Source organism: Chiloscyllium punctatum, chromosome 31 (genome assembly GCF_047496795.1).
Source record: "Chiloscyllium punctatum isolate Juve2018m chromosome 31, sChiPun1.3, whole genome shotgun sequence".
NCBI lineage: Eukaryota > Metazoa > Chordata > Chondrichthyes > Orectolobiformes > Hemiscylliidae > Chiloscyllium > Chiloscyllium punctatum.
The window spans coordinates 43813380-43841351 of NC_092769.1; the positions used below are offsets into that span (position 1 = coordinate 43813380).

At 40.1% G+C, this 27972-nt stretch overlaps 2 gene segments (V, D, J or C); both read left to right on the plus strand.

The window, feature by feature from the left end:
* Positions 1-2311: 2311 nt before the first annotated feature.
* On the plus strand, positions 2312-6003 carry LOC140456875 (Ig heavy chain V region-like). The segment is given in 2 exon segments: positions 2312-2318; positions 5627-6003. Coding segments are annotated over 2 exon segments (384 nt in total).
* On the plus strand, positions 5378-27736 carry LOC140456950 (Ig heavy chain C region-like). The segment is given in 9 exon segments: positions 5378-5498; positions 5627-6010; positions 7099-7189; positions 17312-17617; positions 20731-21036; positions 22973-23281; positions 23729-24058; positions 26849-26976; positions 27116-27736. Coding segments are annotated over 7 exon segments (1407 nt in total).
* The last annotated feature ends 236 nt before the right edge of the window (positions 27737-27972 follow it).

Below are 27972 nucleotides of genomic sequence, written 5' to 3' on the forward strand. Positions count from 1 at the left end.
GTTCCACCATAAAACATCCCAGATAACGTCCTTTTTCAAAAATTGCAATTTCCCCTCCCACGTGGTCAACGATGCCCTTGAACCCCATTCCTCCAATTTCAACAGGGAGCCCTCCTGGTCCTCAACTTCCAATGCACCGACCTTGCATACATCATATCATCCTCCGCTGCTTCCACCGCCTGTAAACAGACCCCATCACTCGGGTATATTTCGCTCCCTACCCCTATCTGCATTCTGGTGGCACCATTCCCTCCGCGACTCCCTCGTCAGGTCCATGCCCCTCCACCAGCCCACTCCCCACCCCTATCACCTTCCCTTGCCACCACAGGAAGTGCAAAATCTGCGCCCACACCTCCCCCTCACCTCCGACATGGCCCCAAATGATCCAGAGAAATTTATCTATACTTCCACAAATGTCATCCACTGTGTCTGTTCCACCTGACATGGCCTCCTCTACATCAGGGAGACAGGACACTAACTTGCTGATCATTTCAGAGAACATCTCTGGGACACCCGTGCCAACCAACCCCACGGTCCCGTGGCTGAACACTTTAACTCCCTCTCCCACTCCACCAAGAACAGATCAGTCATATTCTGTTCATTTCCAATGAATAAATACAAAATAACCGAGCCTGAATTTGGGATGATATTAACAGGACTTATTTCGAACTAAGCATGAACAGATTATTTTGACATAACAGGTGGAGAGATTCACTTCCTGAAAAAGCAGCTCAAGTGATATAATCTGCACCAAACCGAGTTTGGTCAATACTGAGGCAAGAATACAGCATACAGTCTTGAGTGTAATAAATAAAGAAACTATCTTCACACTGGTACAAGATAGAGTGTATTAAATATGAACGAAGGCGCAAGTATTTTAGGATATAATAGAAAAGTGATTTATAGCATATTGAAATGCAAACAGAGATGTGAATGTGTGTCTCTACATTCATCCTCGCTAAATTAATCATTTCAGAAATGCCTTTGTTAAATTTCAAGAATCACTCAAGAATCAATCCATTCACGAACCTTGTTAGGTCCTTGTTAAATTCTGAACCATCACCTTCCAGGTTCACAGTGGTTGCGAATTTCATGTTACAGCAAATTGTGAAGTTGTCCACTGTATGTCAATGTCTTAGTTAAAACTATAAGCAATCACAGCTCCAAACATTTACAAAATCTCACTATGGATCTTCCTTGAATCCAAAAAAATTGACCCTTTGATCAATGATTTCTAAAATTTACTCACGTATCTGTTTTGAAGGACGTTTTCAAATAACTTGAAGTACAAATGGTTCACATCAGTTGGAATACAGTAACATTTCATGTGTTACCCCACATAAAAAAAAACAAGCAATATTCACGAGTTGCTCTAAGCAAGTCTATGATGGACTGTTTTATCAAACAAAATCATTCCCAATGTTGTGAGGGCTCGTCTATCTTCTGTGCAATGGTCTGAATTTTGTGTCTGACTGCAGATGACACTGGCTGATCTGGGTATAAGTACAGTTTGTGCCTTTCACATTGTGAATGTATATTGCTGACTTTAGTTGAATAAAGTGATGTTATCTGGCACCATTAATTAGACCATTAATTTCCACATCACAAGCCAGACTATCAGGTGGAGTGTATTGATCTCATTGAAACGAATGCTTGGAATATTTCTGGTATGAAGAGCCTCTGAACGAGACAAAGTAGGAAAGATGAATTTAGAGTAGTAGGAAGTTTTCATGACAGAGAGAGATCACTTCGCCCATCGCACCTGTATCACGTGAAGACAGAGCCTTCCAGCCAACACCCAATTTATAGCATGTTTTCCATAACCCTGCAGGTGATAGCACTGTAAACATTGGGAACATTGTGTAGCGTCTAATCCATTATCAACATAGATATGATCTCCAATGCTGTAAATCCTGACTTATGGGGAAAAAGTAGGGGCAGAATTGTATCAATATTCAAACAGTTGGTACAGCCCTGAGGAGCTAATAGGCCCATTTCTAAACGTTGTTTCTCAGGACATTTTGACAATTCTTGACTTAGTATCATTGTAAACTGACATGAAAAAAATGCAGACATGTTCCCCAGAAATGCTGACAGCAACATACCTTTACTCAGCCAAGATCAGCAACATGAATTAAGAAAGTTTTAAAAAATCCTTTCTTTTAACTGATTATCGACAACACGGATTTCACAAAGTGCAAAGTACAGAGTGGAATGGTGGAGGGTTGGGTGTGGGCGATGTTCATTGTTCCTTGATGTCTGGTTGCGTTTGTGAGCAACAGATGAACCTGCGAACCAGATTCAGGATGGTATGGCAGGTATTTCAGCAGATATTGTGTACACGGCATTCTCACATAAATCACCAATGTCACAAACATATATTTTTGATGGTGTTTGAAGCCAAAGAAAATTGAAAAGTATGGTGGGACAAGTTCCTTTCATTTCTTTGAACTGGTATCAAGGGACACTGTCTGTGGACCTGGGGTGGCAGGAGGATCTTAAACAGCAGAATGTGAGGGAACAGAACCACCGTTGGAAATCCAGATAGACTGGAACCTTTATCACTGGAGGGTGAGAGTTCGAGGGGGCGACCTCATATAGGTTTATCAAGCCATGAGTGGAAAGGTGAATGGCTCTAATTGACATGATTCATACTGGAAATGTACGAAGGTTTTGTTTCAAAAATATCACATATCAATAAACTCCACCTGATAATCTGGCTAGTGATGTGGAAATTAATGGTCTAATTAATGGTGCCACACGATGCCTGGGACAACACCTCTTTATGTCACTAAAGTCAGCAATATACATCAACAATGTGAAAGGCACAAACTGTACTTTTACCCAGAGCAGCCAGTTACATCTGCAGTCAGACACAACTTAAAATTCAGACCATTGCACAGAAGATAGACAAGCGCTCACAACAGTGGAAATGACTTTGTTTGATAAAAGAATCCATCGTAGACTTCCTCAGAGCAAATCATGTTAATAAACGAGTTCTTTTTTTTTTGTGTGTGGGGTAGTGCACGAAATGTTACTTTAATCCGATTGATGTGAACCATTTGCATTTAAGAAGTTTTTTGAAAACTTCTATCACAGTAGATACACGAGTAAATTTTACAAATCATTGATCAAAGGGGACAATCTTTTTTTGGACTCGAGGACGATCCATAGTGATATTTTATAAATGTTTGGAGCTGGGATTGTTTTCAATTTTTGACTAAGACATTGGCGAATTTTCCCTATGGTGGGAGATTTCAACAATAGGGAACATGTTTTTACAATGAGAGGAGAAAAATAAAAAAAAACATATCAGAGACAACGTTTTACACAGAGAATAGTTTTTGTGCCGGATGGTCTTACATCCTTTAGAAGACATTTGGATAAGTAAATGAATATCAAATATTTGGAAGGATATGGGTCAACTACACACAGGTGGGATTAGTTTAGTTTGGGATTATGACTGGCATGGACTGGTTGGACCGAAGAGTCTGTAAACATGCTGTATCATTACATGACTCTCTGACTATTTATCAATTTTTCTCAATATTAAACATTGCTGTAGTGATCCTCGAATAAACTGTTGATGTTAAGGTTGTCTCTGAGACTCTGCGAATATTTCTTTCAATGAGAGGAGTGACTAGTTCTCCAAGTTACATAACTGAAAAATAAACTTTCCTCCAGCATTGTTGCTGAGTCGATTTGTTTCTGAGGAGGCGGTGGTTATGGTTTGCAGTTTGCTTTCCACCAACTGGTCAACAGTGAGACAAAATATCTTTGAACCACTGCAGAAACTCCACCTGCTTCCAGTAAATGAAACTGGGAATTCAAGCACCTTTTCTGCAGTCAGTTTAATTGCTGCCAACTATTGTATCTGGCCTATTAAAGGGAAAATGAATAAACGAAAGTAAAATCCTACCAAACAAACGATATTTTCCCATTTACTCACAATGTATACATTTCACTTGGCATTTCTTCTTTAAAAAGGAAACTCACTAAATACAGCATTCACTGTGTGACTGTCAGAAAACAGGACATTGAATGCAGTGACGTTCTGGTTAGTTCAGCCTGTTTATTGAGTATCTTTAAAGCTCCTGAATATGAAGTTAATGGATCCAAAATCCCACATTGCAGTAGCATTTGTTATCATCTCAAAATAAATTCGCAAAATTGAATTGGTTCAAACTCATATCACTTGTTACACCATTCTCGGATTCATGCATCTCATTAAAACTGAGTGTAACAGCGAATTTTTACTGATTTTTATGAGTTATCTGCCCCTGTCAGAGCTATCAGTGAGCAGAGACATGTACTGTTTATAACCTACATCCGTGGTAATGATTATTGTAATACTCTCTAATTTAACCAAACATTCCTGATGTACCCAGACTGTTAGATATGGATGTATGGACTGTCCTGTTCTAGTTCATTAGATGCTCTTTCAAAGGTTTTCCTAGATGTTATGTATCACTGCCAACTCACTTTTTGTTTCTCAGGCACACAGCTTTCCTTTACTATGCATTTTAGGGTCGGAGCAATTTGAAAAAAAAGATGCAGGGAGAGACATTCTGCAATGTAAGGTGGTGCTTCTAATCTCCGAGTCCAAACTGTTTAGTGACACACACTCACATTCTGAACATAATCACTTTAGACGTGCTCCATATTAGGTTGCCTAAACTGAATTTAGAAACGCAGATTAGAAATGGTATGTTATTTTGTAAAGTGAGAGAGACTTTGAGTGACAGCAAAAATAAAGTCACTAATTTTGTTGGTTAATAATATTATTGAAGTTCTTTTTAGCTTTATCTGCTTGTGGTGGAATGTAGAATTAAAGGGAGTTAACTTCTAATTGAATATTCTAAATATAATCACTTTGGACACGCTCTGTGTTCAGTTGTCTAAATTGAATTTTGAAATGTTTAGTATGAATTACATGTTATTTTGTATAGGGACAGAGACTGGCAGTGTCCTGGGAAAACAAGCTCAATTGTTTTACTAGCTGGTAATATGTTTGAACTTTGATTTTAGTTTTATCTGCTTGTGAATGAATGTAGAAATAAAGGGAGCTAACATCCGAATGAATTTGTCTTTTTTTAAACAAAATACTTGCAACTATCATGTGAAACAGACCTGAAGCTACTCAATTTTACTTCCACCATTTAAATAAAAACACTCCCAAAGAAGCTATTCAGCAAAATAAATATCCCAAGATGTGTATATGTCCATGTTTCAACGTAACCTCGTAAATACATGATCCCATGTGTTCGGGCTGTCCAAGCTGAGACCAGGATCCAGTCTCAGCCTCCAGCAGGAAACCAACAGGCGGAAGCTGTAAGCCTGCCCTTTCCGATGGCCATATAAATCCTGGGCACTAGACCGTAATTCAACACTCCTGGCTCGGCTCTGTTTAGAAAGATCTTGACAGAACCGCTTCCCACAAGTTATCAGAATGATTGTGTCGACAATTTTTCTCAGTTTATTCCTTACTTTCTTATCATGTGAGTGTTTTTTGTTCAAGTCTGTCTTTGTCACTGTCTCAATGTTAGTCTACCGCAGGAATGTAAAAGACTCAGCCATCATTTAATCTGTATTAATGCTCATGGTTTATTTGTTTTCTTTTTTAAAGGTGTCCAGTCGGAGATTGTTTTGACCCAGCCAGAGGCAGAGACTGGCCGTCCCGGAGGCAGCCTGAAACTGACCTGTAAAACCAGCGGCCTCGATCTTAGTAGCAGCTACATGAACTGGGTCCGACAGGTTCCCGGACAGGGTCTGGAGTGGCTGCTTTGGTACTATAGTTCATCCAGCAGTTACTATGCACCAGCGATTAAGAATCGATTTACTGCGTCCAAAGACAATTCAAACAACATTTTCGCGTTGGACATGGGGAACCTGAAGATCGAAGACACCGCCATCTATTACTGTGCAAGATACCACAGCGAGAGGAACCAGGGCTGCACCCATTCAAAAACAGCTCGAGTGAACATTTTGTCAATTCCATCATAAACTGACGGTCAGTCCGAGTTTTAAATGTAATTATAAAAACTGCGATCTGAAGCAGACCTCAGGCTGCCTCTTACAAAACTATCAAAGAGGAAATGTACCATTTAAACGAGCAAACTGGTGACACAATGGGACAATATTTTGGGCATGTCATATGTACTGCGAACACTTCCATCAATTAAATGCTCGCACAAAATGTTAGTTTTAATATATCTGACAGCTCAGGAAATTACTACTAATTGTTATGTCAACTATGGCATTAATTCTAAACATGATCAGTACTAAATGGCTCTTTCAAATGAAAATTGAGACCTAGAGTAAAGAACAGAGAATGAGTGTACTGGTCTACATCATTGTGATACGACAGTGGGTCACAGTGTTGTGCACAGCAACATCCTCATACAATAACCACTGACAAGTGATTATCTCAAATTGGTGATTTCTACCATGGCAGGAGCGAGAGATAATGTGAGATGCAATTTAAACACAATCCAGTCGTGCTAGTTTGTACAAATGTATAATTTTTTTCTACCTTCTTCGTGTTGATTGTCAAGTTAAATGCAGACCAATCCTGGAAAAGTATTCCAAGCTTTCAAAATACAATGAAGAGTAAAAGCTGAAATAATGCACCAAATCATTCTTAGAGGAGTCTGAATCACTGCTTTCCAGGAAGTGAAGAAATTATCTGCATTTTACAGTTTACAGTCTGTCATAGTATTTGACACAACGTGTCTCACAGTGATATAACTGGGGTGACACTGCAATTATGATCGATACAAAAACCTCGATTGTTTGAAACTAGTCAGTGATTACTTCTACAAACCGTCTTAACTTGCAGTGCAGTATTAATTCTGTGGGGTTTAATGCCAGTATCACTATTTAATTTGTAAAAGTGTTGGGTAATTATCGATACACCATTTGGGGATTTTGAGAATCAGCTCACGTGTTACTCTGTGAAGTATAAAACAGTATTAAAATTTATCAAGAATGATCAGAATTCACTAGCGCAATTATGTGATGAAGATTTATTGTGACTTTATTTTGCCTGTGGTTCTGAAAATTTAAAATGATGGTAAATTTTTGATTTGTTTTATGCAGAGCTAGTTATTGTGTGACCCAGTCCAGAGAATGTAACACTGTGACTATCTTGATTACTGGGGCCAAGGGACCATGGTGACAGTGACTTCAGGTAAGAACGATGAACTTTCGTCGTAACTTTTTAAAAACTTTCTATTCATGTGACTAATTTCTGAATTAAATGAAACTCAGATTCTGTGCTGAGTTTGGTTTGGTTCGGATTGATTTTTGTTCAGACTGATTATAGACATCAGTTAAGGCTCAGCAAAGAGCTAAAATGGTGATGATGGCATCAGTTGCTCCGTGTATCTCTTTTTTTTGATCAGATGGGCATTCTGTGTGGCTGGGTTACTTGAAACACTAATGTCTCTTAAACAGTCAGCTATAAATAATGTTTAATGTCAGTGACACACTGACTGTGAGTTTTATTGTCAACATCAAACGCTAAGAATTCAAAGATGTTTGAGATATTACCAAACATGATTAAAATATGCTAAAATATCATTATTCATTTCTTGAATATATGTTCTTACCATGATTATATTTTCTCATTTATTTTGTTGATGACAAGCAGGTTAGAAACTGTCATAAAATTTTCTTGCGGTGCTATATTGCAATTTGTTGATTAGATTCTGAGTTGTTTTACTTGATTCTGTTGAATTGAGTTGATTGGATTTTGGCTTTCTTTTTACTTGGTTTTGTTGAAGTGTGTTGATTGGTATTTGAAATTGTTTTATTTGATTCTGTTGAAGTGAATTGGTTGGATTCTGATTATGTTTCATTCATATCTGTTGTTTTGAGTTGATTGGATTCTGATTTTATTTTCCTTGATTCTGTTGAATTGAGTTGATTGAATTCTTGTTCAATTTTTGGAATTGATCAGCGTTTTCATGCTTTCTGTAATTGGTGTTTTCTTTCTGGTGAGGAGATTGTCTCTCTGGATTACTGTTCACGACCAATATTTGTGAAGTTCTATTGTTTTTCATGAATCATTTCTGCATTTGTTCAACTTATATGACACATTTTTCTCTGCTTGATTGAAAACATTACATCCATTTGTAACGGTCTGAAAACCAACTTAAGGCAGAAACCCAGAAGTGTGAGAAATGAAAAAAATAAGTTTTTAATGCATTGAATTTTTTAAAAAAAGAACTCAGTTCTAATTGTAAACTAACTGAATTTTGTTTTGAGTAGCCTCATTCAAAATAAAATTTGGGACTAAAATCTGAAACTGCAGAATTGAACAGATTATGTAATTGAAACTAATTTAAAATTATAATGCGATAATATTTGTCCATTCAGTAATTTTGTTTTGGCCATGAAGTGATTAATCAATATATGCCTTCAACCGCTCTACTGTGTGCTGCACAGGATTGTCATGATCAAGAAGGGTGTGCAGGTTGGAAATAAATTGAACTGTTGCCAGAAACGTCACAGCTTTAAGTGTTAAGTCCCCTCACAAACAAGGTTGCTGTTATGACTTGTTATTTCTATTCAATTTAATCATTAGTTTGCTTGATTCTGAGCAGCTTTGTTAGACTTCAATTTGTTTTTTTTTGTGTGAGGTTACATTATGTTCTTGGTTCTGTTGAAAATGTTTGCAGAGCCAGTTCTGCTGCAAACACACCATGTTGTGATCTGGTGATCGTTCATCTGTTGAGGAAGGACTGTGCTTGGGTAACATTAAATGTGTTATATTTGGGAAACCATTTCTGGTTTCGACATTGTTTTTGCAATGTTAACACGGTTGGTGACAGTGAACCGCTCCAGGTTCCTCATTCAATGCAATCAGCATGCGAGTTGAAATATCATAAAGCCTATTATTAAGTGAAAGGCAAATCGCAAAGGTTTTAGAAATGAAGGCAAAACAGATACCTTCGGGCGCCATTTTAACATAAAAGTGATAATTAAGGATTAATCTAATCCATGCTTTCCAATCCAAATTCAGAACTCCACTATCTAGTTCAATCACAAGGTCTGTCTTTAAACAGTTTACAAGTCATAGAGAAATATAAATAGCATTTCAAAAGTCTAATTTTCTAATAGTTCTTGCTCTTGAGCAAAAATGCCATGACTGTGTTATAATTGATCAAGAAACACCTTTCAATTCCGCTGTACACTACATACATATTTTTTTCTGACTGGAAAAGATCATTGGCAAAGACAATTTGGAAATTCTGCACAATTCTATGAAGAACAGATCAGTTTCACTGCTTTGATCAGTTTCATACGTAACTTGAGTTAATTCATTGTTATGTCCCTGATTAAACTGGATTTGCAGGATAAAAATAAAACATAAACTGAATTATTTAATCTGCACAGTGCTTTCTGTGTTCCCAATCTGTGCATTTTAATTAAATAGTTACATTTTACAAAAAAATATCAACTGAAGAGTCATTCTTTCGGAAACAACTGCTAGAGTGAATTATGTGACCAAGGACAAATTATGAATTAATTAAAATAATCCACCCATGAACTCGCAGGGCAGCATGGTGGCTCAGTGGTTGGCACTGCTGCCTCACAGCGCCAGGATCCCAAATTCGATTCCACCCTCTGGTGACTGCCTGTGTAGAGTTTGCACATTCTCCCTGTGTTTGCGTGGGTTTCCTTCGGGGGCTCTGGTTTCCTACCACAGTCCAAAAGATGCGCAGGTCAGGTGATTTGTGCAATATAGCACAGCCATAGTGTTCAGGGATGTCTAGGTTAGAGTGCATTAGTCAGGGGTAAATATAAATTATGGGGAATGGGTCTGGTTGGGCTACTTACTGTTCAGAGGGTCAGTGTGGAATTGTTGGGCCAAATGGCCTGTTTCCATACTGTAGGAACTCTATTCTTAAAACCATGGGAGGACTTGCTGCAAACGCAGAGAATTCATTTTACATCGATGTGTTCAGACATATGCAGAGTTCACAAATTTGCAGAAGACATGAACTAGAGGATAACGGAGCACATTGTTTATTCAGACACTGAAAATAGAGTAATATTTATTTTAATTAATATACTTGACCGAATTATTGCAATGTAGCGATCCGAAGGAATCTGCTCACATTTGTTAAGTGTGACAATCGTTTAGATTAGATTTCCTGCAGCATGTATCGGGCCATTTAGCCCAACAAGTCCACACCGACGGTCTGCAGAGTAACCCACCCAGACCCATTCCCCTACCCTATATTTACCCCTGACTAATGCACCTAACACTATGGACAATATAGCATGACCAGTTCACCTGACATGCACATCTTTGGATTGTGGGAGGAAACCCACACAGACACAGGGGAGATTGTGTAAACTCCACATAGGCAGTCACCCAAGGCTGGAACCGAGCCTGGGTACCTGGATCTGTGAGGCAGCAGTGCCCACATTTACTTAGACATCTGTTAAAGCGGGCAACTGCAGACAGAAGCATGTTTTCAATTCATACCTTTTTAAACATTTTCATTCATTAAAAGCAGTAAACAAGAAAATGACCTTGCCCTGATTCCTTCAACAGAAATGCTGTCCACACTGAAATGCAGTATTGACTTTATGCAGTGCATGCAAAATCTCCCCAGTTCAAGGAACGTTTTAAGAATATGTAAAAATAATTTAGAGAATAATCCATTGCCTCCGGATCTGTGCTTTAATTGGCGATATTTCCCACCTCAATCATTTTATTAAATACAATGACTTATTAAGTTTATTAACTCAGTGGTTATCTATGTTCATTGTGAACACATTCTCGTTCACATTAATCCACTGGTTAGTTCCTCTGATGAATGTTCAACGACAGTGAATATATTTGACGTGAGGATTTGAGTAATGTATCCTCTAGGATTAAGTCTGTTGTACAGTTTGTTTCAGTGCTATCTCTGACTAACTTGTCAACGGTCCTGACCATTTGTAAATTGTCCAATTTGGATCCCTAAATCTCAGACAGTTCAATTTCATCTCGCGCTTCAAAACCATTTTTATCGGCCAGAAATACAATATTCGATTAGGTGCCTCAGAATTGAGAGCCCTGACTAAGTTGTTCCAATCAGAACGAACGTTTCAGGAACAAAAGGCAGATAGCAAGAGTTTTGAAATTGGTTGTTGGCAACAAGAGATATTTGATTGAGCGAGGCAGATGGAAATATGCTGTATACTTTCTTTGTGCCTCAGTTATGCAGGACATGTTTCGTGGTACAATATAGAATCAGACTTTTTTTGCATCTTATTATTTGAAAACCTATTATCAGCTTTTAATGTCACTGGCAACGGTCATATTACACTTCAAAACATTTGAATCTTTTTCAGAATAAGTAGACCGTCTGGTGCAGCAACATTCACAGGGGAAAGAGGAAGGGAGTTCGAGGTTGGAATCCAGTGGCAGTGAATTGATGGCAATACAATTCCTAGTTTTATTCCTCTGTAGTTCCCATAGAGTTTGAACAATTCGGAGCTGCTATCAAAGTATTCTTGGATAAATGTTGAAATGTTACTTTCATTGTACAAACATTCTGGAACAATTCCTGGTTGTTGGAAGGTGTTAATAACTAACATGGTTTATGTACTGTCAAAACAGGTGGGCTGTGTTCTCTGTGATAGTGTTGAGCTCATTGTGTTCAGGTCTGTTGTGATGTTGTGGTAGTGTCCCTGATTCTGTGCCAGGTGGCCTGTGTTCACTTACAACCTGTTAGAGAGGTATGTAACACCATCTCTTATCAGGTTACTTCAGTGCAAGAAAGCAGATTGAGATGTTTGGGTGTTTGTTGGAATTCCACTCACAGAGGCTAGTGAAATCTATTCAATCGCTGCCCTGACTTGTGTCTCTTAGATATTAAACAGAATTTTGGCAGTTAGCAGCTTTTTCCAGATCAATATTTGTTCACAAGCGTTTGGGCATCGCTAGATGGTGTTAATGGAGTAAGTGCTCACCTTTATATTAAACCAGTGCTGTAGCTGAATTTGATTGTTCAGTCCGGTGGGGTTCCGCTGAACCCAACACTTGCAGCAGATGGAGATAGCTTTTCAGATGGTCTTCAATTGCTATCTCCGACCATCCAGGACCTCTGCTAAGAATCCTTTTTCCAACAGGAGTCAAGCCAACGTAATCACTGTTTATCTCAACATGTGTGAGCTCTTGTGTCAAAAACATGAAAACAATTTGGTGAAGAGGGGGTCTCTGGATGTGAAAGGTTAACCTTGCCTTCTCTCCACAGGAGCTGCTAGACCTGCTGAGTTTCTTCAGAAATTTCTGTCTTTTATTTTGGTTTTCTAGCATTTAAAGTTTGTTGTTTCATTGAAAAAAGTTCTGTTTGATTAAACACGTTCTTCAGAGAAAAGATGCATTTGAACAAATTGCGAATGTTCAGAGGTATTAAATATCAGAGAATCATTGAATTTGAGCGCCCTGATCTCGAGCTGGAGTTTCACAAGAAACTATTATGAAGTAACAACCCACTCCAGAGTGCAGTGGCTGGGGTAATTGGGTGGAAATTATTTTGATCACTCAAATAGAGAATGTCAATTATCTCGTTCCAAATACTCAACAGAATTCTTTTTAAAGCATGTGTGAAACAATTAACTTGTTGAAATATTTTAATAAAAAGTGTTCACCGCCAGTGCTAGCTTAATGAATGACACAATGATAGGAAGTTAGGAGTAAGAGGAGGGCACTCAGCCCCTCAAGCTGTTCCACCACTTACTTAGATCATGGAGCATCTGTGAGCTAAATCCGCAGGTCTCCCTTTGGCTAAAATTCTTTAACACCTTTGATTAACAAGCAAAAACTATCCGAGATTTACTGATTCAGTAAACAAAGGGAGACACCATTTCTGAAAGACATTCCTGTGAGTACTGTGAAACAATGAGGCTGGAATTAATTGCTCATGAAAGTAAACTTTAAATCTCTGACTATTTCCAATTGAAACATCCCAATCATCATATTTCATTAATTTAACACTATACTTCCCTGGAATAAAGAAATATAATGTGTGATTGCCTTGCTAAAAATGAGGGATGCTCGATTCCTATTATATGATTAAGAAACAGCTCTGTTCCTTCAGTGAAAACACAGTCAAATCACACAAAAGGAAACCATGTCATCTTGTGTAGACACACAAGTGCCTCAAATAATTTACAATTCTTCCAGTGGTTGTTTGAATCTCTAGACCGGTGTGGAAGTGTCAGACTTTTTATATTGCCTTGAGAAACCAGTTGTCATCAGTCTATTTGAATTGCTGAAGTTGGTGTGGAATTAGCACATTCACAGCGCTGGTAGGAAGTGAGTCCCATGGCTGTGATTGAGGAAGAGGAAACGGGCAGGGAAATAGTTGAGAGTCAAGTTGAAGTCTGATTTGGAGGAAAGCTTTCAGGAGAAGCATTTACATACATGTGCGCCCTTATCCTCAAGGGTCACAGTTTTGGAACATGCTGCCGAAGGGACATGACAGCATGCAATATGGAAGCTGAAGAAGGCACCTTGGCCCCTCTAGAAGGCTATTCCATTCATGGGATCATCATTAATCTTGCTGCTCACCAATCTTCCCAACACTCGATAACATTGAACCTGATTGTTTACTATTCAGCAAAAGAATGGTGAACCTTTGGAATTCTCCAACTCAGAAATTGATTGAGGACAAAACATTAAATGATTTCAATAGGGAGATAGATTCCTTCAATCCTTAAAAAAATGCTACAGATGTGTGGGAGAAAGGGAAACAGGCTACAATATTGGTTGAAAGCCATGAAAACATTGAATGGGACATGGTTTGTAGGTTTGTAAGTTTGCATGTAATGCCAACATTGGTGGTATAATTGGCAGTGAAAGTTAACTAAACGTACAATGAGATCTTGATCAGCTGGGCCAATGGGCTGAGGAGTGGAAGATTGAGTTTAATTTAAATGAATACGATGTGTTGCTTTTTGAGAAGATAAATCAGGTCACAACTTACAGAGTTACTGGTAGGGCATTGGATAATGATGTTTAAACACAGGGCCTTGAGGGTCCAGACTCATAGAGTCTTACAGAGTTAATGGTAGGGCACTGGATAGTGATGTTGAACCCTGAGGAACCTGAGGGTTCAGACTCATAGATTCTTGAAAGCGTTGTCTCAAGTACCTAGTGTGTTGAAGGTGTTTTGCACATGTACCTTCATTGGTCAGAGCACTGAGTGCAGGAGTTAGGGCTTCATGTTTTAACTGTCCAAAACATTGGAATGAACTGCCAGTGGAAGTGGTAAATGCAGAGATAGGTCCAACATTTAGAAGACATTTGAACAGCTACAGGAACAGGATAGGTCTGGTTGGATATGGGCCAAAGGCAGGCAAGTGGAATTAGTTTAATTTGGGAACTCTGGTCAGCATGGATGAGCTGGACCAAAGGAACTGTTTCTGTGCTGTACGACTTTATGACTCACTGACTTTATGTTGGAGTAGGCTCAAAGTTGGAAGGTGGTGAGCATGTGAGGGGTTAGATTGGGCATGTGGGAGAGTTTGGGCTGGTAGGCTGTGAGGTGTTGGCTGGCTGCTGGGTAAGCTTGCACGCACTCTGTCTGGCAAGGTGGCATCAAGGTGAATGGTAATGGTCACAGGATAATTTGTTCGAATTGTGCTTGGTAGGTGAGGGGTAGTTTGAGCTGAAATGCAGGAGGTCTGTCTTTCCCAGACAGGTTTATGGAGAGGTGGGCAGGATGCCAGGCTGGTTAGTGTAGCGGTAGGCAGAGTGCCAGGATGTTTCAGGGTGGAAGGTCACTGTAATGAAGTGACAGGTGGACGTGTTGTCAAAATGCAAAGCTCGGAGTCTGGCAAAATGGTAGGTTGTAAAGCACAGATGCGAAAGGAGGTAGGATGCAATGTGCACAGGTTGACTTGGGTAAGATGTAAGGTCAGTGATCAAGGGCTGAGGTCATGTCTTGGGTAGTGGGCTTTTGTCAGAGGTTGTGAAAATGATGGTGCCAGGTCCAGTCAGGGCCAGATTCACCATGGGGCAGGTGCAGGGCGGCAGGAGTGTAAATGAGTGAAAGGAATTGAGATCATATGTCCATCTGGAATATAGAATATAGAACATTACAGTGCAATACAGGCCCTTCAGCCCTCGATGTTGTGCTGACCTGTGGAACCAATCTGAAGCCTATCTGTCCTACACTATTCCATTTTCATCCATAAATTTATCCAATGACCTTTTAAATGCCCTTAAAGTTGGCGAGTGTACTATTGTTGCAGGCAGTGCGCTCCATGCCCCTCCTCCTCTCTGAGTAAAGAAACAACCTCTAACATCTATCATCTATGTCTTCTCCTGCTAGCCATCACTATTCAAGGAAAAAGACTTTCACTGTCCACCCTCTGTTTATCTTTTAAGTCTCAATTAAGTCACCTCTCAACCTTCTTCTCTCAAACAAAAACAGCCTCAAGACCCTCATCCTTTCCTCATTAAACCTTCCCTCCATACCAGACAACATCATGGTAAACCTCCTCTGATCTCTTCCAAAGCTTCCACATTCTCTCTATAATGTGGTGACCAGAACAGTACACAATACTCCCAAGTGCGGCCACACCAGAATTTTGTACAGCTGCAGCCTAACCTCGTGGTTCTGAAACTCAGTCCCTCTATTGATGAAAGCCAACACAAAGTATGCCTTCTAAATAACTCTTATCAAACTGGCTGGCAACTTTTAGGGATCTATGTACATGGGCACCGAGATCTCTCTTCTCAGCTATACTACCAATATGGATTGCCTTGGATGTGTTTTGTGTGATAGGGGTTGTGTGTTCCGGGCATGAATGGGTAGGGTTTGTCAATGTGAGTGGAAATTTAGGTCTAGACAGAGTAAGTGCAGTGGTTAGTCTGAAAGATGAGGTTTGGTGGTGAACTGCGTGTCAATTTGATAGTTATTAAAGTTAAAGATTACCAGTTCATTTCTCAAATCATATTTACGTAAATACTCAGCTGTAACACTCCAAAGTCTCTGAACCTTAATGGTCCTCCATTTTTCAGAGGCCTCCAGAATTCAGATAATTGTAAATTAGATGTTTCAACTTCCAGACAATTGGCATGAGTTCAGCTGTGACTGCCCTCCTCCCTGTCCCAGTGCTCAGCTCCTGCCTGTGCTGCCGCTGCAGTGACCTTCCTCCCAGAGAGAACATTCTGCCTTGCATTGATAAGTGAGGAAGGCTCACTGGACCTGATTTCCAAGTATGGGGACAGCAAACACGAGGGGACACAACTTTAAAGTGAGGGGAGATATGTATAAGACAGATGTCAGAGGTAGTTTCTTTACTCATTGAGTAGTAAGGGAATGGAATGCTTGCCTGCAACGGTAGTAGATTCGCCAAGATTAAGTCATCATTGAACAGGCTTGGATGCTGCCTGAACTGCTGTCCTCTTCCAGCACCACTAATCCAGAATCGGATTCCCAGCATCTGTAGTCATTGTTTTTATCTCGGCATACAGACGTAGGTGGGATGGGCTTCAGATTAGTATGACAGGGTGGCGCAACACCGAGGGCCGAAGGGCCTGTATTGCACTGTAATGTTCTAAGTTCTATGATTCACTCTGATTTCTCTCCGGGGGTACTGCCAGCGGTTGGGTATTTCCAGCAGCACAGTACCTAGTGGGACAGCACGCTGGTTCCGTGGTTAGCGCTGCTGCCTCACAGTGTTAGGGACTCGGGTTCCATTCCAGCCTCGGGTGACTGTTTGTGTGGAGTTGGCACTTTCTCCCCATGTCTGTGTGCGTTTCATCCCACAGTCCAAAGATATGCAAGCTGGGGGAATTGCAAATGTTGTGTTCAGTGATTGGGAGGTTAGGTGCATTAGTCAGGGTTAACTGGAGCATAATAGGGTAGGGGAATAGGTCTGGATGGGTTACTTTTCAGAGGGTGGGTGTGGACTTGTTGGTCCAAATGGCCTGTTTGCACACACTGTAGAATTTTGATGAATCTGCATTTCCTTGGTTTGTATTTTGTGAAACTTCTTTGCTCTTCACAGCAATCCAGTGAAAGTGTCAGTTGGTGAGATCTTCAAAGTTACTGGGGTGGGATCAGGATGTTCTTCTTCCTAAATTATACGGCAATGGTCAAGGTCGAGGGCATGTTTCTAAAGAAGGAACCAATGATCATGATCAGCAACTGGTAGGAAACAAGAATAAACTCCAGTTATGTTGTAGACTCAGTGGGAGCATACTGGCAAACGTTTACAGCTGAGGATACATTTGAGTAACTGATAAGGTCAAATGAACAGAAACTAACTTGCTCAATTGGTCATTCTATTGTAGAGACACCATCTCCCCCCACGCTTTATGGCCTGGTCTCCTCCTGTCAGGAGCACGACACCGGATCTGCGACCTTTGGTTGTTTGGCGATGGACTATTCCCCTGACGTCACCAAGGTAACCTGGAAGAAAGGTGGGGAGTTAATCACGACTGGATTTAAGACTTACCCATCAGTGAGAAACAAGAAGGGAACCTACACCCTGAGCAGCCAGTTAACCCTGCCCGGGTCAGCGGCAGATTGCCCCAGCAAAATCTACTGTGAGGTTCAACACAGCGGGTCACACAAGAGCAAAGAAATGCCATGTCCAGGTATGTGTTGTGGGAACTGAGATAAACAGAGCATCTGGGATTAATATGAAGAAGGCATTATTTATAACCGTTTTCACAGAATCACCTGATACAGCACAGGAAAAAGGCCCTTTGATCCATCCAGTTCACGCCTATCAATAACAGCCACCTAACTATTCCAGTCTCATGTGCCAGCACCTGATCCATTGCCTTGTCTGAATTGCCCTTGCAAGGATGCATCGCAATACTTCATACCTATTATGAGGGGCTCAGTCTCTACGTGACTTATAGGTGCTGAGCTCCAGGCTAACACCACCCTCTGTTTGATTTTGTTTTCCCCTGAGATCCACTTGGGAGCTCCTGGCCTTACCTTCACCCTGTGCCCCTGAGGCATTGATCAATCCATCAAGGGGAAAGGTTTCATCCAGTTTACCCTGTCTATGCCTAAAATAATTCTAGACATCATGATAATCTTCTCCCTAATTCTCCTCTGCTCCAAGGAAAACCCCTGTCTATCTAAACTAGTTTCATAACTAAAACCCTCCAACCCAGGCAAGATCCTTTCAAATCTCATCAATACTGCCTTCAGTGTAATCACATTCCTTCGATAACATGCATACAACGCTTCAGTATGGCCTAACCAGTGTTCTATTATGTTCCAGTATCATCTCCCTACTCTTCATTGTCAATGTCTCGGCTCATAAAAGAAAATATCCTCTCACCTTCTTAGCCTCTTTATCCAGACGACACAGTACTATAGGGGATCGGTGGGTACATGCACCAAAGATCCTCAGGCCTTTCCAGGGTTCCACCATTCAAAACGTCATACCTCACAGATTCTTCTGCCGAATTACGTCACCTCACATTTATGCAGAATAATTTCCATTTGCAACTTCTCTTCACATACAACCAACCCTTTTATATCCTCCTGCAATCTAAAGCCATTATGCTCATGACTTACCAACATGACAGTTTTCATTTCATCTGTGAATTCACTGGTTAATCCTCCTAAATTTGAGTCTTAATCATTAGTATGTAAGAGAAATAACAAGGAAATCAAACCAATCCCTTCAGAGCACCAGGAGACATAGATTTCCAGTCACGCAGACACCCGATGACTATTATCCCCTGCTCCCACCACTCAGCCAGTTCCAGATCCAATCTGTCAAATTAACTCCGATCCCATTGGCTCTGATTATTTCTATCATCTGGACATCGAGTTATCTCTCTGAAAACTACTATCAATTTCTTACACATGACTTCCTCTCAATAAAACCGTGCTGAAAATTGTTGATTTATCTTTCAAATGAAGACTAATTTCACTTCTCAATCGTTTCCCTCCAACTGAGATGAGCTTGACAGATCTGTGTTTTCATTATTTATACCTTCCTTCGTCCTGCATGACAGTGCAACGTTGGCTGATCTACACTCACTTGGCACAACTGTTGTGGCAAGACAGGAATTCTAAATTATTGTCAGCGACCCAACTATTTCATCCTTTGCATCGCTCAACAGCTCGGTATACTTTTCATCTGCCCTGGAAATATAACCACTTTTCATTCAGCAAGACAACACAGAACATCACGTCATGTGTCCTAATTTCTGAAAACTACATCACAACACCCCTCCATGTTTTCTGTCCCCACATTGTCCCTCTTACTAGTGAACACTGGCACAACACGTTCGTTTTGACCACAACCTAATCCTCCGGCTCCACTCCAATAATACACTTAATGAGCATTACTGTTTCCTGAATAATTCTTTTATTATGAATGAGCACGTAACTTTTAAAAATATTTTCCTTTATTTTGACTGCTATTATTTTCTCATGGTCTCTTTTGCTCTTCTAATTCCTCTGTCTTTCAAACTCCCCCTTGCACGTTCTGTACTCCATACTAATTCCTATTGTTTTGAGATTTCAGTATAGACCGGAAGCCTCCCTTGTTTCTCTTTATCTCCCCCTCCATGCCCTTTGGTGTCCAGAGCCCACTGCATTCTTGGTCCCACTCAGTGGCTTCCTGGGAAATGTCCTCCCTGTGATTTTCTTATCTCTCTCTTAAATGTGTCACACTGCTCTGACTCAGATTTACCAATAAGTGTCAGCTTCCAGTCCACTCTGGTCAAGTCATTACCTGATCTTACTAAAATTGTCCTTCCCTTTTTCAGAACTTTGGGCCAATTTCTATTCCTTTGCAGTACAATCTGAAATCCAACTGATTTACGATCACTGTCTGCAAAGTGCTCCACCATTGAGGTTTTACCCACTGGGTCGACTTCATTCCCTAAAGTTAAGTCCAGATTCACCCCTCTCTTGCAAGGTCTGGATTACAATTCTCAGTATTAAACACATACTTTGTTAAAATATTCTCCTGGGGGCATTTTCAGAATTCTGCTCCCTCTAAATGTTTGACAAAATGAATATCCAAGCCTATGCTGAGGAAGTTAAAAACCTCTTTTCTCATTCCCCTATTTAATTTACATTTCTCTGAAATTTGCCCATGTATGTTCACTTGCTCTTTTGGACCTATAGTAAGGTCTATCGTGCTCTCCCAGTAGTTATGTTTGCTGTATTTTGGTTTTGAAGTACTGTCCATTTGCCTTTGTTCGAGGAGGTAACCATGGTTTCATTTCTCTTTACAGCCTAAAATACTCTTGTCAGAATTGCGACAGAAGCAACATTCTGCACTGTACACCCCCAGCCCTCATCCTTTTCCATCTTTCCCTGTCTTGCCTGAAGGCACTAAATCCTGGAATGTTGAATAGCCACTCCTGCCTGGCTCTCAGTATGTCTCTGTGATAGCAACCACATCATTTCCTCATTTATGCCAGTAATTTGTCTGCCTTGTTCATCAGACTCTGTCATTAAAACGAATACCATCCAACATTGCTATCTCCCTTTTGATGTTACTGGCCTATAGTTTCTATGCCTCCTTGACTCCCTTGCTGTGTCCTATAATTTTAGCTTTTCACATTGTCCTGCTGATCTTTCTGTGTGGATCCCAGCTTCTCCAGCACTCTGCATAATTATGATTCTTGTATCCATTAACCACAAGAAACCTTGATATATGAGAACTGATTGTATTTGTTCTGAAATTCGTCAGATAATTTATGCGATGTGTTTCCTAATGATCTAGGTATTCTCCCACCAACTCTTCTCCTAACTGTGAGCTCCAGTGAAGAAATCGCAAGCAGCAAGTTTGCAACCGTTGTCTGTTCAATCATCGATTTCCATCCGAAGTCAATCTCCGTGAGTTGGTTGAAAAACGGCCGACCCTTGGATTCTGGCTTCTTCACGTCTCCCGTGTGTGAGGCAGACGGGAACTTCTCGGTGACGAGTCGGCTGATGGTCCCTTATGGTGAATGGTTCAACAGCGCAGTCTATACCTGCCAGGTCACTCATGGAGAGAACATTCAAAGTAAAAACATCACCGCACTCCAGGGTAAGAGACACACACTGAGAGAGCTACAAATCATTCTAAACTCTGATGTGAATCAAACATGCTCATTTATCAGGCGTAGTAGACAGTACGGTAGAGCTTCTCGTTTCCCAACATGCCACGTATCGCATTTCAGTTTGAGTGTTACATTAGCATTGCTCATGTCTCAACATTTTGGCAAGTCAGAAAAGCATGTTTCCTCTCTGTTGAAGATAGATATATAGACAGTGAGCTTTGTTAAATAGTTTATTGCCTGACCATGCTGGGAGAGGCGTTCAGAGGGCCCCTTCAAGGATAAGTTTGGGGGTGGAGGGGGGATATTGGAGAGATATCTGATTGAAACATAGAAAATACTGAGAGACTGAGGTCGAGTGAACGTGGAATAGATGTTTTGACTGGTCGGCCAGACTAGGACCCAAGGGCACAGTCTCAGGGCCAAAGGGGCACCGTTTAGAACTGAGATGTGGGGAGAAATGTCTTCAGCCAGAGGGTGATGAGGCTGTGGAACTTGTTGCTGCAGAGGGCTGTGGAGGCCAGGCCATTGTGTGTATTCAAGCCAGAGATAGATCGGCTCTTGTTTAGAGAAGACAGTAGAATGGCTGTAGCCCGAAACGTCGATTTTCCTGCTCGTCGGATGCTGCCTGACCTGCTGTGCTTTTCCAGCATCATTCTGATCTAAACTCTGGATTGGCCGTACAGCCTTATTCTGATCCTCTATCTTATGATGTTGTGGTCTCAAAAAGACGTGGTTAAAATATGCAGTGACCCTTACTTGAAAATAAATCAAAATGCGTTCAATGCTTCATTCCCTGCTCAGGAATGACCTGTTGGCCTTGGACATTGTACGACATTGATTTTTTATCTGGTACTGAGCTCTTTAACTTCATTTATGGGATCAGACCCCAGACCAAGTGGGTATCACATCAACTGGGATAAACGTGATCTCACTGAGCTTCTTTAAGATGGTCTCTGTAATTAGTGGATGAGGCAGGAGAATAAATTCTGGTAAGAACAGTCCAATAGGGATGAATGAACTAGGAACTCGAGACAGGCTGATTTAGCCTGGTTTGGGGTGGCGATATTTACACAGTGAGTAGTGGATGTCTATAAAATTAGTGCACATTTCCATCGCGTTTGTAGATTAATTTAAGACGCTTTTGTTTGTTTTTGTCTCCCCTGCTCTATGAAGAAATTAAAAAACGCACCTTAGTAAATAAAGTGAAAGTACAGACCAGTTACGAACAAACTGAATGGAGGGAAAGACTTAAGGAGATGGGTGTCCTTCTCGATATCCAATGCTGTACTCAATGTCTTGTTTTCTGATCTACTCCAAACACAGCTCACGAGGAACAATGACATAAATTAGAGAATGACATCACACCAATAACGCAAAGTATTTTTGATCAAGTTAAATATAATGAACAGAATTTACATGGCTGTTCACCGCTCCTGTAACACTTTAGAACTCTGCAAAGAGAATAATTATTATTTATTATAATTTGTCTCAAATGTAGGATGTGATTTGGTAGTCAGCATGACCAGCAGCATTTACACCTAAGGATTATGAACATGGAAATGAACTCATTATATTGAGATTACTCTTGTCACAAGTATTAATAGATGGTGTTAAGTGAGAGACAGACTCTGAAAGAAAGATAATTCCATGGGTTACATGATGGTATCTTCGATTATTTTATTTTTCAGGTTTCACTTGTTACAAAGCCAGTGTTCTTTAGGAGTAATTACACAGGGTATGTTATAAGTAACCACAAATGCTTTCACAAATCAAAATACATCAACAACAGTAAGCATCGTTTCAGCAATAGTTGGAGTTGCCATTTTGAAGGTGGTGTATTCACCCTGTGAAGAAGTAATCTGAAGATTGACTGTTTGTATCATAAAGGGGCATTTTTCATTGACTTTGATTTTTGTTTCATAGAAGATACCGAGTGCCACCCTAACACCGTTAAAATCCTCCCACCGCCAGTAGAACAAGTCTTACTGGAGGCGACGGTGACGTTAACCTGCGTTGTGTCCAATTTTCCTTCTGGAGTCAACGTGACCTGGAAACAAGAAAAGAAGCCTCTGAAAACAGAGATTGCTGACCAGCCTGGACAGAATCCCGACAGCGTGATCAGCAAATTAGACATTTCTTCTGAAGCCTGGATGAGTGGCGTTACTTTTGAATGTGTGGTGTACCATCAGAATCTACCGACTCCGCGGAGAGACTCCATCCACAAGGAGAAAGGTGAGATTAAAACACAAAGGATCCCATGTGTAATCCAGATCCAGTTACATCAATGTCAGGCTTTGATTGGTAATGAACAAACACCATTGGGAGTATTAATGATGCATCTGAAGGCAGGAGAGCTAGGTAGCTGATTAAGAAAAAGATGGACCAAAGGATATTGTATTCTGATTCAGTCAGATAAAGTGGGAAGAAGCCTGGGTTGTGACGTCACCATCGGCAATGACAGTTGGACAGAATGTCCTTGTTGTGGGCTGGAAACATGGAGGCAACTTTCACATTAAACTCGACTTTTTTTACTGGACAGAATGTGTACCATTCTGCTCCTTTAGTAAACGGAAGTGAATAAATCCCAAATTAAACATGGCATATTTTAATATTTAGTGAAATTGTGATATTGGTTCAGGATTTTTTGGTTGATTTATATTTGTCTCAAATATACTGCAGTGATTAATCCGCTGGAGCCATCAGTGTCGGTCCTCCTGCCACCAACAGAAGAAATCTCCGCTCAGAGGTTTCTCTCCCTTACCTGTTTAGTGAGAGGTTTCTCTCCCCGAGAGATCTTCGTCAAGTGGACAAACAATGACAAGCCGGTGAATCCCAGTAACTACAAGAACACCGAGGTGATGGCGGAGAGTGACAACATCTCCTTCTTCATGTACAGCCTGTTATCCATTGCAGCGGAGGAGTGGGCCAGCGGTGCTTCTTACTCCTGTGTGGTGGGACATGAAGCAATTCCACTGAAGATCATCAACAGAACAGTCGATAAATCCAGCGGTAAACCAAGTTTTGTAAACATTTCGCTTGCACTGATGGATACTGTTAATTCATGTCAATAAAAATCTCAAAGTTGCATTTAATAATTCAACAGAAGTAATAGAAGTGTTTTTTTTCCCTCCAGTTGTGAGTTAAATACTGAATTAATTGTTTCCCACCCTGACTTCCATTCCATCTGTGTAGTTAAAGTGGATTATTAACAGGTCTAGGACGAGTGTCTTGTGCAGTTAATGTTCTCTGCTCAGATACACCCTGGGTCAGAGACAGAGTAAAGCTCACTCATTGCAGGATTCTGCCAAATACCTTATCCATCCTAAATCCCTCTGTGACAAAATCTGACAATGTCCATTTTATGTCAAGGGTAGAGGACGAGTTTTGAACTTGGTGTTCTTGATTCTCCCGATTGGACACTCTTACAAAATTCATGTCAGTTTGAAACTGCCACATTGCACCAATTGGAAATGTAAATTTAAGACACGTTAAAATTAAATTTGATTGGGACATACCAATCGTAAATAGTGCAGAACAGTTTGAATGTAACCTTTGTTTCTGGGGAACTGCCAGGGATCTTGCACCAGCGCATGAGTTGACAGAATGTATCTTCACTTTCACACCAAAGAGAATCAACAGATAAGTTGTCGTGGAGCAGAGGGGAGGGGAATGATGAATGGTCTGTCCTCGTGTTCCCTGTGAAGAGTTTTCATGGAAGATGTCCTCTGTAATGTAACCCAGTTGCTAACAGGAACAATCAGCTTCTTGCTTACTGTCCAAAGATTTAACATTTCCTTGCAAAATAATACCTTTGAAGCATGTTGGACATGCTTGGCTCTGTGAACAAATGATTAACATTGATTCCCATAATCCAAAACTGGTGTTTGCATCGTCCCGGTTTGTATTCCATAGGTTTGTTTCTGTTTTCTGGAGCACATGGGGTCAATTCTGGTATTCGAATACCTGATATCATTTTGTTTCACATACAGAACACAAGTAGACATTTTCTAATAAAGATATTCAGAAATGTTATCTCTTGGGCAGACAGAAATTCTATCACTGCAACAGAAGTGTTGCTCATAAAACACTTATCTCTCCATGACAATGGGAAATGTTTCCTACAACACCAAGGTCAGATCTAATTATGGGCAATCCATTAAAATTCGAACAATAAATTAGAATAATAAAAATTGCAGTCTGGTATAAGAACAGATACAGAGAGATGATCACAAATACACTCGTAATGACACATATACGAGCTCTCACCTAAAGACACATATTTATGTGCACACTCAAATGTGCATATAGATAAGATGTCACACATGCATACTCACACAGAGCCACACATGCAAGTGGCACTTGAACACTCTCTAAGCTCATACAAAAACTCACATACACCGAATGAAAATCATTTGCACAAATGAACAGGGGTACTCACACATAACCAGGAGAAACATAGACACACGGTAACACACAAATACATTTACATTCATACAGCACAATGCGTACAGACATACACGCATGAACACAGATACAAATTCCGAAAAATGTCCTCCCACTTGTCAACTCACACAGGCACGTAAGTGCACAGAGATAAATATTAATATCATAACTTTCCCATTTTCAGAATCACAAACATACAATGACAGAGGCAGCTTAATTAGTTATTTTTAAACCACATTGATCAGCATGGATACAATATCACACGTACACACAAATTCAGAGTCTCACATGCAGACACACAAGTGCATAGGTCAACAAATAGAGGGGTGTTTATGAAATAAGGATAATGGGCATAAACATCAGCAAGCATCCACAAACAATAACACAAACAAGCTTCTCAGGAGATGGTTTGGGAAAGATTGCCACATAAGCAAACATCATCTTATAAATATAAACATCCATCAAAGCATAACATTGCATGCTAACATTTATTAAGCATAAACATGAAAATAACCTAATGTAGGTAGGATCTGAAACAGACACATAAGCACACATTTTAGATAGCACTATTGAAAAGTGAACACTCACAAAGACATTACAAGATAAGCATAGGCAGCAACGAAGTGGAATATTAGCATGATGATGCTTACACAATGTGAAAAGACCAAAATTTAGGTACACAAACACATGAGCACACCAGCAGTAAAGGAACAGGAATATGTTTATTCACGCACAGACTCCAACGTGGGCAAGAGTGAAGTAAGAGACTCTCATAACCACATACACAAACATTAAAGGAAAATCAAACACACCAAGCAGTTGATCAAATAAACTAAGGGACACATGTACAAACACTTATTCCTAAATGTACAGTTCCTACAAACAAAAATATGAAGCAATGTCCTGACTGTGATGTCACTTATATTCATGATTTGCCAAGCAATTGGTCACCAATACATAAAGATGAGAATCACATTTGAACTTTTATTCAGTGATGGCCACAATTTTCAACTAAAGTGCTGTCACAGCCTATATTTAAAATATAATGATATAATTAAAGTAATCATTCATAATAATCATTGCTCAAATAATAATATCCTTAAATAATAGATTGAAAGAAAAATAATTTAAAATGTTCTGACATGGACAATGAAGAAAGAACATGTGCAGTTAGTATTTGTAATTTCTTGCTGAGAGTCAATAATGCACTAATAGATACAGATAAGAGTCACACTTGAGAAATACCTGACTGCTTTATGAAGATGTAATGATCTCTAATTACATGACTTGGATGCAGATAGATCGATCTGGATCAATAAACAATCTAAATGCGTTCTCTCGGCTTTATATTCATAGATTCAATAGATCGCACTTGGATTGAAGACTATGAGGATGATAACAGCAACATCTGGACCACTGCCTCCACGTTCATCACCTTGTTTTTCCTGAGTACTTTCTACAGCGCTGCCGTCACTCTGGTGAAGGTGAGAATAATCACATCTTTCTCACACCAAGCAGCCCAATATGTTTTGTGAAATCTCTAAGTGTGCCATTGAATAAACATTAAGTCTGAAAGTCCCTGATCATAAATATCTGCGTCATTGCTTTATCTCTCTTTTCCAGGTTAAGTGAATGAATTGTGGACCCCCTTGATTTTCCTGATCTGCTTATCAAGGTCTCTGAATTCCCAATCTACAATCTGTCCTGTTGCTGACTCTAACAGTGAGATTACTTCAGTTTATCAGCGTGTAACTGAGACAATTATTGATGGATTTTCCTTTTTACTTTGATATCTTTGAGATAGTTGTGGTTGGAAGAATTTGGAGCTTCCCAGTTGTTTGAAGTCCATTTGTTTTGCTTTTATTAGTTCCTTCCTCAGAATGGTTGCCTACCCTTTCTGATGGGCCTTTGTACTCCTTTTCTTATGACTGTTACTGATGTAACCCTTTCTCATGAGCCTTTGTACTCCATTTCTTGTGACTGTTACTGATGTAACCCTTTCTGATGAGCCTTTGTACTCCCTTTCTTGTGACTGTTACTGATGTAACCCTTTCTGGTGAGCCTTTGTACTCCCTTTCTTGTGACTGTTACTGATGTACAGAAAACTTCCAGCTCACAGCACATGTGTTCTCATCTCAATGTGGCATCCAGCCATTATATTCACTTCTGTTAGCTTTTACATCAACTTTTTGGATAAAAATGCTTTCTGAAATTGTTAATAAATCTCGAATGAATATGCACTAACCTTGAGTTTACTTAATTCTTTCTTCAAGACCAGTCAGTAATAATACATTTTCCCACATCCTACTCCTTTCCCAGCCAAATGCTTTCACTTGTTCTGTTTGGTTGTCTTTCATCCAGTCATTTAGTTTAATGCTGCGCAACCATGCAGCCCACTAATGTAAATACATCTATCACACGATATGCCTGATGGAACACTCCAGAGGCAGAATGATTAGAGAACATTTCCTCTTATGCAC